General features: G+C 31.3%; 2 protein-coding genes across 2 annotated transcripts; both read right to left on the bottom strand.

The window, feature by feature from the left end:
- Positions 1–1,521: 1,521 nt before the first annotated feature.
- LOC122591763 (cytochrome P450 Tp4149-like) lies at positions 1,522–2,319 on the bottom strand. The gene is made up of 2 exons (XM_043764006.1): positions 1,909–2,319; positions 1,522–1,794 (listed from the first exon to the last, which is right to left on the bottom strand). The coding sequence occupies exons 1-2, from the start codon at positions 2,317–2,319 to the stop codon at positions 1,522–1,524; spliced, it is 684 nt and encodes a 227-aa protein (XP_043619941.1).
- Positions 2,320–13,475: 11,156 nt separating this feature from the next.
- On the bottom strand, positions 13,476–15,530 carry LOC122592533 (cytochrome P450 Tp4149-like). The gene is made up of 2 exons (XM_043764786.1): positions 14,559–15,530; positions 13,476–14,265 (listed from the first exon to the last, which is right to left on the bottom strand). The coding sequence occupies exons 1-2, from the start codon at positions 15,453–15,455 to the stop codon at positions 13,654–13,656; spliced, it is 1,509 nt and encodes a 502-aa protein (XP_043620721.1). The 5' UTR covers positions 15,456–15,530; the 3' UTR covers positions 13,476–13,653.
- Positions 15,531–16,219: the final 689 nt, after the last annotated feature.

Raw genomic sequence — 16,219 nt, 5'->3', positions numbered from 1 at the left:
ATATAAATATAAATCAATAGACCATATCATACAACAAAAATGTCAAGTTCCGACGAAGATTCAACAACCTACATTCAAAGATATTTTATAGATCCACAAATGTTGAACACATTTGTTAATTTTGTTGAAGATAAAGAGGAACATAAGCCGAGAGTTCCAGACGGATATCAAGAGCACCAAGATCATATAGCCAGAAACCACGCTGATGCGGCAACCCGCCTATTTAATCATTACTATGCCCCGTAACCTGTCTAGTCAAACACATTTGGAATTTGCCTGCACAACAGCGTCAACGTTGAAGGTTTTTTTTTTTTTAATAATAAGTTGTCTTTTTTTATTTATTTGTGTATCGTGTTGTTTTTTTATTTTCTAGATGTAATCTGTTTTAATTTATTAATGTATTGTTTTTATTTAATAAAAGTTAGTTTATTTTATAATAACATAAATATAAAATAAAAGTTGAGGAAGATGTGGGGTTGGTAGTGAGTGGGAAAGAGGTGATTTAAGAGAATGAAAAACTGAGGTGACAGTGAGGAAGAGAGAAGAAACCTTCGTCCATTGGCAGAGGCCTAATGTATTCCAACATTCCTGTTCAAGGAAATAGATCTGACTTGTTTTATTATATCCTGTGTGATTTTATAATTTAGGGATGATTCTGAAATATGCTACTAATACACATGCAATTTAGAAGGTGTATTATTGGATCAGAGGTTGACATTAGAGCAGCAGGTAGCTAGATATATAAATGTGGTTATAACTTGGTGACTTTTGTGTGTACGTACGTTAAGCAATCGATTAGTAAATGTGGCAACTACCTCGTTCCTTTTATGAATGGGTCAATATTCTTGTTATGTTTAATTAATCTGTAATTGGTAAGATACATTAGCTTGAAATTGGTCAAATGGTTAATTTGTAAGGCTCAAATAGGTTAAAATTAAAGTCCCCAAAACTTGATATCTATTACTAAAAACTCAATATTATTTTGTACTAATATAATCTTCTAATTCCCGTTTGAGTCATTATAAAACGTTATACACTGAATACGAGTTATTTATTTTGATTAACGAAATGAAAAATTAATGAGAATTTTGATCTCTTCCTGATATAATCTTAGACTTAAATTTCTAATTTTTTTTATCATAAAAAATTATGCCATAGCTTTCATCATGTATCCATCAAGGGGTACCGGCACTTGATAGACCGGGAACCCATTATTATACATTTATTAATTAAATTAAATTTGAAGGGGCAAATGCAATTTTTTTTCTTCTAATAATTACTTACATTACGGATTATTACCCAAAAAATAACATCACATATAACTATATAATATGTGATATGTCGCACTAAACAAATACTGTATTACATTACATTACATACTACAATCTTGGAATAAAAGGAAAACACACTTCTACCGCAACATTGTCGAGATACAAGAAGAGTTTATTGAATATTCTAATGTATATCATGAAAATCATATATTCAAGACTACCATCAGACATGTAAATTCGAGCAGTTATTTTACTCTAAACGAGAAGAAGGCACAACAAGTAGATGGGACTTCTTATGAACAGTCAATCCAGAAGTTCCACTCATGTCTAATTCTTCGGGTTTACCTTCATTTGGCAATGCTAAATCATACTTGAGAACTATATTTGCTATAGCAAGATCATTGATTACCGTAGCAAAATCAATACCAGGACATCCTCTTCGACCAGCACCAAAAGGTAACAATTCAAAGTCGAATCCTTTATAGTCGATAGAACTATTTAAAAACCTTTCCGGGTTAAATTTCTAAAGATGGGTTTTTGTTGAAACCATTATGATGTATATATAGTTACCACATTGAATTGGTTAGTTATTGTTTACTATGATCGACTTTCTAAAGAAAGAAACGAGAAATCTTACAAAGATGATGGCTTTAATGGTATCTCTCCCAAATTTAAATTTGAGTTTGTTTTCCTTTTGAACATGAAGTAAGATATCAACTAAATCACGTACTTCATTCTGTTCACCATTAGTAAGATCCGCCTTTGTGCTTTTATTTTCATGCTCGTCGATAACACCATCAAGAAACTCATCATAATCTTTAACAATTTCATTTGCTTCTCCGGCACGCAACCAATTCACCCATGATAGCCATGGAATATAGTTCCCTATATCGAAACCGCCAAGTAGGATTTGAGATTTTACGAATACATTCTTAAACTTTATATCATCATTTTTCTGTCCAAAGGCCACCTCACATAGTATGTTTGTAGTAAGCAAAAAAAGCAATTCACTCATATCAATTACAGAACCACAACTTTTCCCGACCATTTCAATCATACGAAGAAGTAATTTTTCTCGTATCTTTTGGAATGATTGGACATGTTTATGGCTTAGAAAATTGAGCACCGTAAGGCTCTTGACCTGCCTCCAATGCTCTCAATAGGGAGCAAAAGCAATGTCTTTAGAACCATAACTAAGTTTGTCATGAAAGTATAGTTTTGGCCTATTTGAGAATATCAAATCATGTGTTTTCATGATTTCTCTAGCTGCTTCGGCCGAGGAGACTACCAACACGGGTACACTGCCTAGTTGCATCAAGAAAAGTGGTCCGTGTTTTTGACTTAAGACTCGTAAAGAGAGATGAGCGCTTGAGTCTATTTGGTGAAGGTTTCCAATAATCGGAAGCTTTTGAAGAGTTGGTGGCCTGTTTTTTGGGGTTTTAGAAGCAGATGAAAGCAATTTGAAAGGAATCAAGAACGATAAGAAAACGAACAACAGGATAAATGGGATATGAATGATCTCTAATGAGAGAAACATTTTTTGGAGCAGTGGTATTATAGTTAGCAAGATAAGTATGATTTTATTTGGTATAGATTGAGCATGTTTATGTGATGTACATCTAAATATATACTACTCTTATGATGTCCGATTGTCGGGATATATAGGATGACTAGGCGTAGGTTGAATTATTTGCAAATAGGAGGCTGTCACTATTAGAAAATCACATTCAGCAAGGTAGAGAGGCTTTACAAAAGGGAAGTATAGTAGTACTACATATTTTGATAGATTTACCACAATTATGCAATATTATACTAATCTCTGTCAGCGATAAAATGTATACATGCAAAATGGTACACCAATCAAAAATACATAGTGGTAGAAATATCGATCACTTCCATTTCAAAAAGGACCTACAACTTAGGGGTTTACCTTGAAAAAGTAGTCTCGATGGCAAGGCAGGGCCAAAAAGGAAAGGGAAAAAACCGGGTCTCGATTCAGAATTAAACTTAACAGGATCGATCTCATATCTAGAGAGAGCAGTCTTACCAAACTATTCATATAAATATTTCCAGAATTGTGACTTCCAAATTACGACTTTTTACTTAAAACCAGTAGTAGAAGTTTCGGTTGTAACCCACGTGTGTTGCCGGCTTTATGCACTTTTCAAAATAATATCCAGAATAAAAAATCTCTTCAATGCATAATCCTGTTTTGATTGATTTGAAATACATGATGAAGATCGATCGGTTCAAAAGCAACAATAACATACTTAGACCAACTTTATCGCGGCTCTTAATCCCAACGTTTTCCTTCAAATACGCCGAATTTCCAGCATATTACGATAATGTGGTCGAGTATTCTCCGGCGTTTTCTAATACGAATTACTATTTGGTTTTTTCCATATATTTTTCCTTTCGGGTTTTTAAGTAATTATATTGCAAACATTTTTTTTTATATAACACTATTCAAATTTTATCACATTATATTCCTTTCAGGTTTAAAATTACGGCTTATTTCTTGATTTATTACATATTTTTTTTCTTTTGAGTTTTCAAATAATATATCAAAACTACTTTTTTGTGGTATTACTTTTGAATAAATATCATTTAACATGTTAAATATTTTAACAAACATACGTAGTGACACATTTTTACGTAATCGTTTTCAAGTTTTCAAACAATATAGTAAAAACTTTTATTAATTTTTTGTGGTATTATTTGAATAAATATACATTTTTATATGTCAAAGTTTTTAAAAACATAAATTATCAATAACAAAAAGTAATTGTACTAATTAAACCGCGCAACGGAAAGTATTGTGGTTTTGTGTTTAAAAATATATATTAAAATGTATTTGATGTGATAAACTTTAAAACAAACCTATCCATGACAGAATGTTTGTTAATTCAACGCAAATATACTAAATAACACAATCGTTTCAACACGACAATGTTGCAGGGCCAGAAATTTCCTAGTTGTCAATGAATTGAAGTACTAGCTTAATTAATGTGTTTTATAATTTAATAGAATGTGCTTTCTAATAATAATATAAATAATAATGTGGCACTAATAGATTAAGGTTTCAGTGTGAAGATTAATAGTAAAATTTTTCGATATGATGACTCCGTGTAATGTTGATGTAACACAAATATATTAAGTTTTCTAGTGTCGTGGATTGAGAATATGGTCTTAGACGCTTGAAATGCAACAATGTGACACCAACCTAAATATGCATGCATCTTAAGAACTAAAATATCCAAGTTAAAAATGTTAGTCTGAATTGGACCTAGCATCTTAACTTAATCTATTAAATTGACAAACACCTAATAATAGTATTATTAGCTACATTAGTATTAATTTATTAAATTGACTTTTTCCTTATATTTTATAGTTTAGCGACTACTATTAAATTAGGGGCTTATTCTCTTCTCAGCCGCCTGGGTCTCAACTCTCAAATTAATTATTTTGTCCAATCCTTTGCATAGAAGCTACTATATTTATATATGCCTTTGATTTTCCGAATCCCTCAAACGTAGGTGCTAGATTGGGTTGTGGTTAACTGATCACTATACCCAACATAACCTTTGGTAATCTGGTTCTTGAACTTGGACATGACTTCGGCGTTCATACAAACGTGTCATAAATAGCAACGAAGATGCATGCCAACCGACATGCGTTTGAAACTGCTATAAAAATCACGTCCAAGTTTTGTTTATTTTCTCATCAACTATTTCAAAAGCAACACATAGTATTTATCCATTTTGTAGTTTTTTGTTACGAACACAATACGATGTATGATTGCTCTAATAAATGGTCTAAAGGCCCAATATACATACATGATTGTATCCATGTCTCTAAAACATGACCGGTGATATAATGCAACCATTGAACAACATTTCCGGGGTTTAGCACGAACTGATTCAACGATATACTTGGGCATCGCATGCAGCAATCTAACTTTGTCAAGTTCCATAGATCTGCTCAATTGCGATCACCCTAGCAGAATTCCACGGTTTATCGTAACCCGCAGACTGTTTAATGTGTGCCCGGATGTTTCTACTATATCAACATAGCATAACAATAACTTACATAATCCGTATCGTAACTTTTCATAAATATTGTCATATATACATACTAACATAATGTATAACAATTACTAGTTCTAATACCCGTACGATGTATGATAGATATATAGATTGTATCGTAAAGAAATTGGAATATGTCTTATACATTATTTGTGAGCATGAAATAAATTCAAATTAAAATAAATTGATGATCAAAGCTAATTAAATTATAATAAACAATGATGATAAATATAATATATTTTTAGTTAAAGTTTTAGATTACCTTAAATTTTTAAAATTACATCAAAATCAGAACTTATATACATAATGGATAATGACAAATAGCCTTGTGAGATCGTAAATCCAAATTTTTAAAGTCTTTATGTTAATAATTTATTATAAGTGATATAAGTAATATGAGTTGAAGAAATGAGAAAGAAAAAAAGACAATTTATTAGTGAGAAAATGATCAATTAAATAAAATTATAATGTCTTTTGTATTAATAAGTTAAGAGTTAGAGTTTAACTCTAAGTCTAATAAAGAAATTGAATATATATACAATTAAAAAAATTAATTTAATAAAATAAATAAATTAAAATGATACGTGTCGATCAAAGATTATGTCACGTGTCGCTTCAAAAACATATCAATCATGTTTTTAGTTTATTGATAGATATAAAACTATATGAACCAAAAAATCAAGGGGAAAGATGAAAAAAAATAACAATTAGATTACACATGTCAAATGATTATAGTATTAAGAATACTTTTAGACTATTTTTAAAAAAGATTGATCATTTTCCTTTAAAAAATATTGGAGAAAATGAATTAATTTAGGTATTTTAGAAAATTAAAGATAGATGTTGTAATATGTAAAATGGTTATTTTGGACATTTAAAAGTTTTAATTTTGAGACATAAAAAAAACATCAAATTATTTTTTATAATGTATTATATAAGCATAAATGATTCGATAAAAAAATTGTTAATTTGCTACATTTTAGTTATCTATCTATATCTATACTTCTATACTATATAGACCATGTTGAAAGTTACATGGGAAGAAACTAAAATACATTTAGAATGTATTCTCGAGTTTTTTTTTTTAAAGGATTGGAAAACTTCTCTATTTTGCATTCTTGAGTTTTTTCTTTAAAAGAAAGGAAAGGGGAGGAAAAGAAAACATGGATGTTTTTGAAGTAAAAACTTTTCTCCCATTTTTGGGAGGATTTGGATGGAAAACTTTTCAGTTATGTGTATAATTACTAATTTACCCCTATTAATTAATAAAAACTTTATAGGAAAAAAGACATAATTGTAAAATTATAACTTTTTTCCCTTTCTTTTCTTTTCTTTCTATCTCAAGAACACTATTAATTTTGTGTTTTCTTTTCTTTTCTTTAGTTTTTCATGTAACTCGATAATGCCTTTTTGATATATAAATTTTTTTCTTTTCTTTTTTTATCCAATCTTTTCCTTTCCTATCATTTAAAAAAAAACTCGAGAATACAGTGTTAATGAGTATATAACATTATCAGTCATTTTTCTTTTAAAATATCCATATTAACCATTTAGATCAACTACCTTTAATTCAATTATCTAACATCACTCGACGTCGCCACTACCACCAACAACCGTCCTCCACTACGACACTGTCACCGCCACATTGCGCGGAGTATAATTAGAATAATTATTTACAATTTCAAATACATAACATAATTATCCTTTGACTTCGGCTTTAATACAATGGACTTTTCCTTGGGTTGACAAACAGAGAAAAGACGTACATGGGTCGCTAACGGACTTTATTCAAGGCTTGACTATCGATTTTGTTACATTAATCTCAACTCCCACGTTCTTTTCTATATTTGACTGAAAAAGAAAAGAAACATACATGGGCCTCTATACGTTTTAATTATAGTTATATAGAACATTATAAAATATTTGTAATTTTTTTCACTAAATAGTTTATAACCTTAAAATATCAAGTTGTTTTATTCACTTATATAAAATCTCCATTTTAAATATCTATAATATCTTTTAGAAATACCTATAATACTAACTTAATTTACAACATTTATGTTACCTTTAACTTTTAAAATAATTACATTAACTTCTAAACACACCATTATCGTCACCGTTGCTGCCACCGCCGTCACCATCCATCATCGTCGCCTTTCCTAGTCCCCACTACACATTCGCATGGCACAAACATATGACTAATCGTTTTTAAGCCGGCAATCTTCATTAATTTGTGGAACATCTAAAAAGAAGGAAAAAAAAAAAGATTTAGTAAAAAGTTTTAATCGCTAGCTATCTTACTATAACTCATCTTATCTATATCTATATCTATACTATATTATAAAAAGAATAGCCTTTTTTATTTTTGATAATGTTGAAAATATGTAATATTATATGTAATATTTTCATTTGGGACCCCTTAAAAATAATTTCACACACACTACCTCCTTAACATTAATGATTAAATTACACTATCAATTCTTTATGTTTTAAAATATGTCAATTATATACACAACTCAACGTCGCTCCATCATCAACCGTTGCCCAACCATCACACCATCACTGTCATGACTACCGTCATATCGCGCGGGTACCGTGCTATTATTTTGTAAAAAAAATAGCTCACAGGTTGTAAGTTACATGAGCAAAAATGTCTAAAATACCTTTAACGATTATAATACATTATCAGTCATTTATCTTTTAAAGTATCTTCATTAACTCTTTACATCAATTACTTTTACACTAATTATCTACAGCACTCGACGCCGGCTCTAACAGTTATCCCCCACTACCACACCGTGGCTGCCACGAATACTGTCACATTGCGTGGGTATTATGCTAGTAATATTTTTAAAAACTGTCTGACCATCGAGATGAGTCTAAAAACTAATTGACTGACCGTCGCATTATGCGGGTACCCAAGTCATTTCAAGTCCAGAGTCGTGATATGGACAGCAGCCCATGTCAGGACAGTAGCCCTGTCAACAGCCCAACTAAGGAAGGCAGGCCCGTTCGAAGCATAAAGAAGCCCGCCTCGTTAGTTGACTAGTTATCCACACGTCTATTTGCTGCATTGGAATTGGTCTTGTTTGCATGTTCAGTTATTTCCACATATACTACTCTTGTGATGACTAAAAAAATAAATATAACTAAATGTTTAGATGACCGAAGCTAATTAGCTTCAAAGCAATAAATTAATAGAAGTGATAATTTTTAACGAGTAAGTTATTTATTGATATAACAAAATTATAATAAACTTGGTACGGAACCAAAATATCACAAGTAATAAACCAACATTTGAGACTCAAGAGTGACAATGTAATGTTAAACATGGAATTACTGATTTGAACTCAATATATAGATATTCTGATAATGTAACTCGGTATTTAAACTACCATGCATACAAAAATTATAACCCATGTATATATATATATTCTTAATTTAAAAAAATTTACTCGTTCTTGCCGTTTTGCTCTGGTTTCCCTACCTCATTTACCAATAATTCTGAAAATACAGATTTGAAATGCCCAATGATGATATCAACGTGTCTTTCCTAAATTATAGATTTTATGAGGAACTTCAAATTAGCCAGGATGTGATAGCTCCTTACTAAAATTCGAGTAAGTATCAATTGACACTACTACCGATTTCGCAGATAGAAACCGGTTAAATTAATAATAGAGACCGTTTATACAACTGAAAAAAAAAAATAACCGTGATGCCAGCCTTAGCTACTGCTATTTCCAAATCATTTTCACAACTAGCATCTATACAAAACCAAATACAAAATTGCTGCTCAACAAATTTGCTACTATGCAATACAAAACCAAAGCCAAATCCATTAAAAACTTGTTACTCAACAATCAAATACCAAAACCAAGCTTCTTGCTCATAATCAAATACCAAATCCAAAGTTCATGCTAGATAATCAAATTCATCTCCAAACTATTTGCTACTCAAACATCAAATTCAAACCACTAGTACCTAATGCTCAATCAAACTACTACACTTTATCATTATACTACATAGCATTATAGAAAATTAAACCTATTCCAAAAGCTAAAAAAAGTTACCAAGTCATAAAAGTTCTAAGACTAAACTAAGTTAATAACGTAGTCCATACTATGGTTACTGGAACCGGAAATGCATTTGTCCAAAAACGAACCATAGCATCTAACTCCGAGTGCTTAGAAGGTCTTGTATGATTCCAAGGTACCTACAAATATATATATATATATATATATATATATATATATATATATATATAAATTTAACATTATTAATTATATATAAGAAAACTAATTGGAAGAACCAACTTGAATAATAAAATACATATGAATTTACTTACAATAGACGGGAAAACCTATTGTTGAAACTTCACAAAATCATATATCCACCGCATCATGTAGTAACCGCGTTCCCAGTTAACTCTTGTTGTTGGACCTAAATATAAATAACAATTATATATATAATAAACAGCCAACATACAAATGTGTGCACATATATATCTAAAGGGAAGTGATTTTTTACTACATAGTTTACTTCTCATACTACAAAACTTTTATTATGTAATTTTTGTCCCTAATATAAATATAACTTTTTACCCTATTTCTTTCTTGACCCCTGCTGTCTTTAATCGCTAGGCATACAAAAACACACCTCATGTACACGAAGAGAAGCATTACATGGCTTTTTTTCCCACATAACAAAGTGATTATTTTATCTTGTATATAATCTATCTCTGAATCGTGTGAGGAATGAAGAATTAACAAACAGAACTGATTTATTGTAGTAGACTTGTAAACGAAATCAACATGGACTAAAAATCCCTGGACTATCTATTTTGAGACTCACATGTTGGATCGATCAAATCTTATCACTGGACTTATATCAAACAGGTTATAAGCGTTACAAAATATGAGAAATAAAAAAAAAGCTTACGAACAAGGATGTACAGTCACATACTCGTTAAAATAGTCACAACAAATATTTTGCAGTTGGAGTATTAAAGTTAGTAAGAAAAGCAGCTCCCGTATCTAAAAGCCAACCATCAACACCCTTTTATAATATAACTAAAATAAGGGGTTGGGGGTACACTTGGCACCCCTAATCCACCTCTTTGAGTTTAATCTTCCCTCCTTATTAATCCTCCATTTTTTTTAATATTAATCTAAATTAATTTACACTTTTTGATTTTCCATCACCAATTTACACTTTAACCCCAATCTAAAACAATTAATTTACACTTTTTGCTTTTCCATTACCAAGTTACACTTTAACCCAATTTAAAATAATTAATTTACACTTTTTCATTTTTCATCACCAATTTACACTTTAACCCAATTTAAAAATAATTAATTATACTTTTATATAGTTTACACTTTTAGAATTTAAGAAACTGTAAATTTTTTAATTAACTAAAGTTGAATAAAAAGGGGTAAACTGTAATAAATATTTGCATGGAATTAATTTTCGTATGTTTCTTTTTTGGGCGAATACTTTTTGGAATACATTGACCGATTGAATGGCTATTCAGTTAGCAAATATTTTTTAGCTTTGTTTAATATATTTTGAGACTACCCGTCCATTGGACGGGTCTGAACACTAGTTATAATTATAAAAGATAAAAACCTTACCGGTATAATGAAATTGTGGGGATATCTTATATTTTTGCTTTGTTTAATTTTTAAATTAAACAAAACTAATATTTTAAGTGTATAAAAACAATATTCTCAAATTTAGGATACAATAAATAAGTTTTACAAAATATCACTAATAAAACATAATGCATAACTCTAAAACATAAACCAATAATAAATCGGAACATGTGATGATTCTTTGTTGTATTTTTCTGAAAGCTTTGTAAAAGCTATATAACTCCATACATAATTTGCTTTTAAGTTTAACAATTCCGTCACAACAGAAAGCTTGGAATATTTACAACCGCTATACAAGTGTTTTTATTAAAATCCAGTTGTTCAAATTTATCATGATCATTTTCATCAATATCACCATCCACATCATTAAACATATCATTTATATTTTCACCATTGTCATTATTAACATTATCATTATCGTACAAATCATTGTTTTCATTAGTTACGTCGTTCACATAACAGTGTCGATTTTTTCTTAAGCACACAATTTACTAACACATCATTTACATCCTAAATGAGACAAAGTGTTCAAAATCTATATACAAAATTGTTAGAAAAAAAAACCCTTTATAAATTATATGCAAAAGTATTTAATGTGAAATGGGAATACCTTTCATTTATGTAGTCAATAAATTTATAAGTTTTCTAGAAATTTATGTGTGATTAAAGTTTACGTTAATGAACCCCAAGCTGACCCAACACAAATTGATCCAACCCAAAACTGACCCAACCCAAAGCCAAAGTTGACCCAAACCCCATAATCTACATTTGTGCAGATTATGTGTAGATTGTGTCAAGCTAACCTTACCCAAGCTAACAAGCTGAACCAATCCAAGCTGACCAAGCTGATCCAAAACCCAAGCTAACCAAACTCAAGCTAACCCAACCCAATACCCAGGCTGACCCAAATTCATAATCTACATTTGTGTAGGTTAGGTGTAGATTGTGTCAAGTTGACCCAACTCATGTTAACCAAGCTGACCCTGAACCCAAAAGTAAACCAATTTGGCCACGTTTCACAAAAGTTTAATATATTTACAATTATACCCCCGCGCATTTTTTTGTATTATGAGACATGTCGTGTTTTGATTGACCCATATGACCTTTTCTCTCTTTTCTCTTTAATACACATTCTCTTTGGATCTCTACGCTATATATATATATACATATATATATCAAAATATTAATACCTACCATCTATTCTTTAAGAAAAAAAAAATTAAACACAAATACTTTTTTGTATGAAAAACTTGTCATCGTGTGACATTGTGCTCGAAATTTAAGCTTTTAACTCTTTTTTTTAGATGAGAGGGATATAAATCTTTTTTTAATAGATAAATGTTGTATATTCGTATCAAAGTAATAGTATTTCGTAAAACCTTTAACCGATGGATATTTTGTAATATTCAATTGAATTTCTAATACTTATAACTATATGCTTGTTTATTGTTGTTCATTTGTGTTCGTTCATTAGTGTTCGGTCGTTTGTCTTTGTGAGCGTTCGTTCTTGAACATGAACGAACGAACATGAACAAGTCATTCTGTTTCTTTATCCGTTCGTGAACACAACATTATGTTCGTTTATCCGTCCGTGAACCTTTCGTTAGGCTAAACGAACGGACATGAACAAAGCCTCGTTCGTGTTCGTTCGGTTCGTTTACAACCCTAAGTATATACCATGAATAGAGACCATTTATTTATAAATATACCGGTCTGTAAACTTTTTTTCCACGAATGGATAAAAAGACGTTGCTCCGCTACACTAGGGGTTGGTGGTTGTATATAATAACATGAATAGAAACCATTTATTAACAAAAGACATGGTCTGTAAACATTCAAACTTTAGAAACCACTTTTTTTATATTGAAACAGCTAATTTAATAGTTGGACCTTTAATTCAACCGGTCTCTATAATCCGACATGTATGGGTCCATATATATAGACCGGTTACACAAGTTTAAAGACCATATAATTAGAAAACAACTGGTTTTTATATAATTAACCGGTCTCTAATCCCAAAAATTTGTAGTAGTGTGAGAATTCTGTATACATATATACACAAGTAGTATACATACACATATATTTAAACCTGTTTCGCACGTTCATATATACCATGAAATCAAAGAAGAACAGTTATAACTATGTTGTTTCCATGTGACAGTAATCTACACGTACCTATATTGTAGTTACAAATATGGCTATAACTTGGTGACTTTTGTAAATCGATTAGTACATGTGGTAACTACGATGCTTTTATGAAGGGGTCATTTTAGTTATTTTTAGTCTGTAACTGGTAACATACTTATTTTGTAGCTTGATATGGGTTAAATGGTTTGTATGGGTCAAACAGGTAAAAGCCCCCAAAGTGTAATTCTATTGCTAAAAACTCAATATTATTGTACTAATATATTTCTAAATTCTTATCATCAAAAGATAACATCATATATATAAACCAACACATGTCACACAAAAGATATATATTACATTACATTACATTGCAATCTTGGAATAAAAGAAAAACGTACACATTTCTACATCAGCATTGCAGAGATGCAATAAGAATTTATTGAATTTACTAACAATATTATTTATATATCATGAAATCATATTTTCAACACTATCCGGGGTGCAGCAGTTACTTTACTCTAAACGAGAAGTAGGCACAACAAGTAGATGAGACTTCTTATGAACAGTTAATCCAGAAGTTCCACTCATGTCTATTTCTTCGGGATTACCTTCATTTGGAACTGCTAAATCATAATTAAGAACTATATTGGCTATAGCAAGCTCATTGATTACCGTAGCAAATTCAGTACCAGGACACCCTCTTCGACCAGCACCAAAAGGTAACAATTCAAAATCAAATCCTTTGTAGTCGATAGAACTGTTCAAAAACCTTTCCGGGTTAAATTTCTCTGGTTCTTCCCAGATCAAAGGATCCCTTGCAATTGCCCAAGCATTAATCATAACTTGGGTACCTTGTGCAATATCATATTCCATTACTTTAACATCCTCTTTTGCTTCACGGGTAACTAGTAGTGGTACTGGTATGTGTAAACGTAAGCTCTCTTTCATGACAGCTTTCAAGTAATGCATTTCTTGTAAATCATCCTCAGAGATCATTGATCTTCCTTGAGCTATTTTTGTTACTTCGGTTTGCAGCTTCTTCATTACATGTGGGTTTCTTACTAGCTCGCTTAGTGCCCATTCCATAGTTGTGTTTGTTGTATCAGTTCCAGCAGTAAACACATCCTACAAAATACATTCTAAATCTTGAAAAACAGAAAGCATGAAACCATAAAATAATGAGTTAGTTGCAGGATTCGTTCATGTGGTTTGTTCACTTTTGTGGTTTACATCCCTCGTTAAGGATTACATAAATGATATGTTTTCATATTACGAGTATTATTTTCCTATATATATACTTAAGTTTTTCTCTAGATGCATGTTTTTTTTTCTTAAAAACATTATGATGTATACAATGTTGCTTGCTAGTTATTGTTTACTATGATCGACTTTCTAAAGAAAGAAACGAGAAATCTTACAAAGATGATGGCTTTAATGGTATCTCTCCCAAATTTAAATTTGAGTGTGTTTTCTTTTTGAACATCAAGCAAGATATCAACTAAATCTCGTACTTCAGTCTGTCCACCGTTAACATCCGCCTTTATGCTTTTATTCTTATGCTCGTCGATAATACCATCAAGAAAGTCGTCATATTCTTTAACAATTTCATTTGCTTGTCCGGAACGCAACCAATTCACCCATGATAGCCATGGGATATAGTTCCCTATATCAAAACCGCCAAGTAGGGCTTGAGATTTAACAAATACGTCCTTAAACTTTATATCATCATTTTTTTGTCCAAAGGCCACCTCACATAGTATGTTTGTGGTAAGCAAAAAAAGCATTTCACTCATATCAATTACAGAACCACAACTTTTCCCGATCATTTCAATCATACGAAGGAGTAACTTTCCTCGTATATCTTGAAATGATTGAACATGTTTATGGCTTAGAAAATGGAGCACCATAAGGCTCTTGGCCTGCCTCCAATACTCTCCGTAGGGAGCAAACGCAATGTCTTTAGAGCCATAACTAAGTTTGTCGTGGAAGTATAGTTTTGGTCTATTTGAGAATATCAAGTCATGGGTTTTCAAGATTTCTCTAGCTCCTTCAGCCGAAGAGACTACCAACAAAGGTACACTACCTAGGTGCATCAACAAAAGTGGTCCATGTTTTTGGCTCAAGGCTCGTAAAGTGAGATGGGGGCTTGAACCTATTTGGTGAAGGTTTCCAATAATCGGAAGCTTTCGCAGGGTTGGTGGCAGGTTTCTTTGTGTTTTAGAAGCAGGTGAAAGAAATTTGAAAGGAATCAGGAACACTAAGAATAGGAACAACAACATAAGGGGGGTATGAATGAGCTCCAATGAGAGAAACATTTTGTGTGGTAATGGTATAATAGCTAGTTAGCAAGAGAGATAATGTGTTATATGATATACATACATTGTGCATGTTTACGTAGTTTACATCCACATATATACTACTCATCTTGTGATGTCCTGTTGTCAGGATATATCCTAGGTTGAATGTTTTGCAAATAGGACTTTTCTTTTAATTTGTCATCAACTTTGTTAATTCAACTATTTAAGTTATTTTCATACTCAATATAATTTATGAAAATGATATATCCAGAAATTAATGTGCCTAGCTTCCAAATTATGACTTTTCACCTAAAACAAGTAGTAGACATTTCGGTTTTAGCCTACGTGGGTTGCCACCATGCCGGCTTTAATTAAGCACATTTCAATATAATCCGGAATTTACAAGTTCGGGTTTGAATCTTCTATTATCTAGCTAGCTATGCATGCTACAAACAACATAAGAACATAACTCGGGCTTGTTAAATGAAAAGTAATAAAAAAGGAAATTATTTTCAATGTGTAATCATTTATTGATTGAGTTGAAATATTGCATGAGGTTGATATAGACATGTCGCAAATGTCAAGTAATTAACGAAGATGCCAACCGTCCATGTCGCAAATGTGAAGTAACAACATACACAAGTCTCTGGTCCCACGATCTCGGACATGCGTTCGAAAATGCTGTAAAAATCACATCCAACTTTATTTGTTTATTTCCTCGTCAACTATTGCAAAAGCATCCATCACACAATATTTATCCGTTGGAGTTTTTGTTGCGGCAA

Source organism: Erigeron canadensis, chromosome 3, assembly GCF_010389155.1.
Source record: "Erigeron canadensis isolate Cc75 chromosome 3, C_canadensis_v1, whole genome shotgun sequence".
Classification (NCBI taxonomy): domain Eukaryota; kingdom Viridiplantae; phylum Streptophyta; class Magnoliopsida; order Asterales; family Asteraceae; genus Erigeron; species Erigeron canadensis.
This window is presented reverse-complemented; position numbering and strand designations above follow the sequence as displayed.